The sequence below is a fragment of the Rhinolophus hipposideros genome, assembly GCF_964194185.1.
Source record: "Rhinolophus hipposideros genome assembly, chromosome: 6".
Lineage (NCBI taxonomy): Eukaryota > Metazoa > Chordata > Mammalia > Chiroptera > Rhinolophidae > Rhinolophus > Rhinolophus hipposideros.
The window spans coordinates 9208121-9213320 of record NC_138052.1 but is presented as its reverse complement, the minus strand read 5'-3'; the positions used below and the strand labels follow the sequence as shown (position 1 = coordinate 9213320).

The following is a 5200-nucleotide window of genomic DNA, read 5'->3' as shown; positions in this document are numbered from 1 at the left end:
GAGGCGCTCAGGTGCGAGCGCGGGGCCCCGCCGCAGCGCCAGCCGCAGCGCCGCGCCAAGCCGCGCCCCGCTCCGCTCCGGGGGCTCCGGCGCCTTCGCTTCCGTCGCGACCAAGTTGCATCGACTGGCCCTTTCGCCACCTTCCCTGCCCGGCGGCCAAGCCGCCGCCGCCGCCGGTTTCGCTTCACCCGAACGGGGGCTGCGGGGCCCCGACGCGGAGAGGATGGCGAGAAGGCTGCAGATGCCGACGCGCCCCGTGACGCCCGGCCGGCAGTGACCCTCCGGCCCCGCCTCGCTCCACGCGCTTCGCCAGCGCCCGCGACCCTCGGCGCCCCTTCCCAGCCGCGCGGAAACCCCTGCGGCCCGGCCGGCCCCCTCCCCCTGCGAGCCGGCGGCGGCCCTCCAGGCGGGCGGGCGGAGGCCCGGGCGGGCGCGGGCGCGGGCGGGGCGGGGCGGGGCGGCGCGCCGGGAGCCCGGAGCCCGGCCCTGCGCTCGGTTCGGCTCGCCTCGCGGCGGGCGCCCTCGTCGCCAGCGGCGCACCATGGACGGGCTGCCCGGTCGGGCGCTGGGGGCCGCCTGCTTCCTGCTGTTGGCCGCCGGCTGGCTGGGGCCGGAGGCCTGGGGCTCCCCCACGCCCCCGCCGTCGCCCGCCGCGCCGCCGCCGCCCCCGCCGCCTGGAGCTCCCGGCGGCTCGCAGGACACCTGCACGTCGTGCGGCGGCTTCCGGCGGCCGGAGGAGCTGGGCCGGGTGGACGGCGACTTCCTGGAGGCGGTGAAGCGGCACATCTTGAGCCGCCTGCAGATGCGGGGCCGGCCCAACATCACGCACGCCGTGCCCAAGGCCGCCATGGTCACGGCTCTGCGCAAGCTGCACGCGGGCAAGGTGCGCGAGGATGGCCGCGTGGAGATCCCGCACCTCGACGGCCACGCCAGCCCGGGGGCCGACGGTCAGGAGCGGATCTCCGAGATTATCAGCTTCGCCGAGACAGGTGGGTCGGTCCCGCGGGCGGCTAGCTAGAGCCCTCGCGCCCTCCCCCAACCCCTGCTCCTTGCCCACTCCGGCCGCCGCAGCCCGCGCGGTCTCGCGGACACAGACTCCGGCTTGGCCGCTGGCTCCTGGCCCGGAGCGCTCCATCCCGATTGCCGTCTTCTTACCCCGGGCAGCACACCCCTTCCGTCCTCCTACCCCCGCCGCGGAAAGCCTTGCCCTCCACCCCTGCTCTCCGGAATCCGGCCTTAGCGCCTGTGGGCGCGCGTCCCCCTCCCGGCAGATGCGTGCGGCCCTGGCTCCGCGGGCACTTGCTTGGTGATTGCTTAATGTTTTTGTTTCCCACGATCAGAGTGTATGCTTAGCAGTGTGGATGGAGATGTGTGTGCTTGTTGATATCCGTGGGCCGGAGGAGTGTGTGTGTGTGTGTGTGTGTGTGCGCGCGCGCGAGCGTGTGCGCGCGCCTGTGTGTGTGTGTGTGTGTGTGTGTGTGTGTGTGTGTGTGTGTCTGCGTGAGAGGCCCCAGGGCCGCTTCCATCACCGGGCGGCGTCGGCTTGCCAGGATTGCTGAAGCCTCACTGGGGAGAGCTAGGCAACCTCTCTTGGATTGTGTGGGCACCGGAATCGGGCGGAAGGCAGGCTTCTCAACAGGTCCCATCATTTACGCAGAGAAAGACTAAGCTGGGGACAGCCCCGTGCCTTTCGGCTCGCCTGGCAGCGGCGGCAGCTCTCTAGCCCGAGAGCCACAGAGTTTGTAGTTAACAAAGGGTAGAATTCCTTTCTGGAATTTTCCCCCTGCTCTGATTGCAAATTTCTACCACTGTCTAAATATAAAAATCAAGAGGGGAAATAAAAAATCTGTCCCCCCTCCCCCCGAACTTTAAAAGAGAAAAATGTGCCCGCGTTGAAATGCTGCAAGTGCTTTCGACTCCGCTGTCCTTTTCAGGACTTCAATGAGCCAGGCTGGCTTTTGTGCCTGGAGCTCAGCCCCATTTGCGCAGAGGGGACCGCGGAGTAGGTCGCAGTGGGGGAAGCCCTGGTATGGGCAGGGAGCCTCGGGTGGGGGAACGGTTGTGTCCCCAGGCTGCAAATGCCCCCCACCCTCCCAGGAAGCAGTCAGACTGTGCTAGTGCCGCCTGGGGATGAAAAGGGATGAAAAGTTTTGCATGGCCGAGTGTGGAGAAAAGCAGAGACAATCGGGGCTGGCCTGTGCTTAGAAAGAAATGCATTGCTGTTTTAGCTGTCCGACCGAGTCAGGGGAAGCTCGACATGCAATTAGAGAGCTTGGATTAAAAGGTATTTTGGGGCCCAGAGTAGAAATGTGATTCTGGAAGGTCGAGGAGGCCTTTTGGTCCCGATGGCACAAAATGACAGCGGGGGCTGTTATATTTCTGGTCCGTTTTGCGGAGCCAGCTCTTTGACTTATAAATAACAGATTCAGGTCACAGGCAGCTCGTCCAAGACCAGCTTTTAAGGCTGCACTTTCCCCCATTTCAAAGTCAGATGTCAGTGTTATTAGAGGAGCCAGGCAAGGCCTGAGGAGGGGGCTTGGGGGGGGCACTGGTAGGAGGCTTGATAAAACCAGCCATGGCGACACAGTTGCCTTGTTTGTTCTTCCTGGAAAAAAAAAAAGAGAAAGAAAGAAAAGAAAAGGAAAGAAGAAAAGAAAAAAAGTAGAGATTGTCAGAACAGTCCCTGAAATATTGGATGAGAGAGGAGTCATCTCTCCGTTGGCATGGCCTCTCTTCTTGTTGAGCTGAATTGTTGAGAAAACTAGCAAGACGGTTCCCCTTTTCCTTGGAAATTTTGAATGTGCCATTAACGGGGAGCTCGGGTCTTGTCAAAGGCGTGGACCTCATGTTTCAAGGCTAAATGTCCTGTCCCTTGGAACTAACTACTCGGAAACTAGTGCTGCACTTTGCAGTCTGCAAAGCACACTTTCCTGTGTCAGAAATTTGAGCAGGGCTCGCTTGTTTGCAGTGGAGGTTCCACTGGGGGTTGGATCAGATCATGCTTAGGTAAACACTGGAAAGAGGCAGTAGGTGGCTGGGCTGGATTTTGCAATGCCCTAAGTTAACCAAAGGGAAAAAACAAAAACAAAACAAAACAAAACAAAAAACAAACAGAAAAACCCACCACCACCACTCTACTAAAATAACCCACCCCAAAATCTTCGGTGTGATCCTGGTTTTGTTTTTCAGATTTCACAGACACCCATAACAACTTGTTAAGATCTTGGCCTCCTGACAAGTTCCTCTGTGGAGCTTTGAGGCCTGACAGCCTGTCTCCAGGGAGCCCTGGCCTGGGAGAGGTGAGGCAGGATTTTATAGGCCTGGACCCTCCAGCTCTAACCTGGTCCACGTTTCTCAATGGGAAACGATTTTCTCTGCCTCTCCCAGGTTACCGTCAGAGGCCCTGGCCCCAGGAATGGTATTTCTGGTCAATAACGTCTTCCAGCTGTGCCTGGAGTTAGCATTCCAGCATCATGCAGCAGAGAGTCTATTTCCCCCATTGCCTCGTGTTCTCCTTGAATTAACTTGGCCTGCTCTCCCGCTTCTCCGCAGATGGCCTCGCCTCCTCCCGAGTCCGCCTGTACTTCTTCGTCTCCAATGAAGGCAACCAGAACCTGTTTGTGGTACAGGCCAGCCTGTGGCTTTACCTGAAGCTGCTGCCCTATGTCCTGGAGAAGGGCAGTCGGCGGAAAGTGCGGGTCAAGGTGTACTACCAGGAGCAGGGCCATGGAGACCGGTGGAATGTGGTAGAGAAGAAGGTGGATCTGAAGCGCAGCGGCTGGCACACCTTCCCGCTCACCGAGGCCATCCAGGCCTTGTTTGAGCGGGGCGAGCGGCGACTCAATCTGGACGTGCAGTGCGACGGCTGCCAGGAGCTGGCTGTGGTGCCTGTGTTCGTGGACCCTGGCGAGGAGTCGCACAGGCCCTTTGTGGTGGTGCAGGCGCGGCTGGGTGACAGCAGGCACCGCATTCGCAAGCGGGGCCTGGAGTGCGATGGCCGGACCAACCTCTGTTGCAGGCAACAGTTCTTTATCGACTTCCGCCTCATCGGCTGGAACGACTGGATCATTGCGCCCACCGGCTACTACGGAAACTACTGTGAGGGCAGCTGCCCAGCCTACCTGGCGGGGGTCCCCGGCTCAGCTTCCTCCTTTCACACGGCTGTAGTGAACCAGTACCGCATGCGGGGCCTGAATCCCGGCACGGTGAACTCCTGCTGCATCCCCACCAAGCTGAGCACCATGTCCATGCTCTACTTCGACGATGAGTACAACATCGTCAAGCGGGACGTGCCCAACATGATTGTGGAGGAGTGTGGCTGCGCCTGACGCAGCAGGGCTGTGGCGGTGGAGTGCCAGGACAGTCCCCGATGGGCTTCTTGCAGCCCCTCTTGGAAAGGGGTACACGGCAGGCTGACCACGGTTCAGTTGGGCTGCCCCGAAGGTGCCAGGGTGAGGCCTGAAATATTTTTCTACTACTTCATCCAGCAATCAGTCAAAAGCAGAGCAAGAACCCTCAACTGACATGAAATACTTTAAAACGCACACGTAGACACGCACAGCCAGACGCATCCTGCCACCCACACAGCAGCCTCCAGGATACCAGCAAATGGATGCGGTGACAAATGGCAGCTTAGCTACAAATGCCTGTCAGTCGGAGAGAATGGGGTGAGCTGCCACCATCCTACCAGCTGGCCCGGCCACTCTGAATCGCGCCTTCCTAGCACACATAAAAGCACAAAGACAGAGACACACAGAGAGAGAGAGAGAGAGAGAGAGAGAGAGAGAGAGAGCGCACTGGAGCCACGGAGAGGAAAGCAGATGTGGGGAGGGTGGGTAGGGAGTGTGCAGGCAGGCAGAGAGCTGCGTGGCCCCCTTTGCTAGTGCAGGGCCTGCTGTGCCTCAGTATCTGGCTCCATTGTGTAGGCTTCGTCCCTGGCCTGGATCCTTCATGCTGCAGGACCAGGGGAGGCCATAGAGGGAAGGAAGCCCGGAAAGGACACAACCTGCCTTTGGAGAAGTGGCAGTGACTGGTTGACTGTTGCTTGGGTCCCTGGTGTGACTTACATGTGTGTTTGTTTTGGGGGTGGGGAGGGAGGGAGAGGAGAAGGGTCTTTGATGCTTTAAATGATCACTAGCAGTTGACAGGTCATTCATTCCAGTTGTATAATTGAAAAAGGACTTTTCTACCAGGTATGCTC

The 5200-nt window shown here is 59.9% G+C and overlaps 1 protein-coding gene across 1 annotated transcript; it reads left to right on the top strand.

The window, feature by feature from the left end:
- Positions 1–541: 541 nt before the first annotated feature.
- INHBB (inhibin subunit beta B) lies at positions 542–4770 on the top strand (the record flags this gene model as incomplete). Its single annotated transcript, XM_081051176.1, has 2 exons — positions 542–989; positions 3553–4770. The coding sequence occupies 2 exons, from the start codon at positions 542–544 to the stop codon at positions 4326–4328; spliced, it is 1224 nt and encodes a 407-aa protein (XP_080907302.1). The 3' UTR covers positions 4329–4770.
- Positions 4771–5200: the final 430 nt, after the last annotated feature.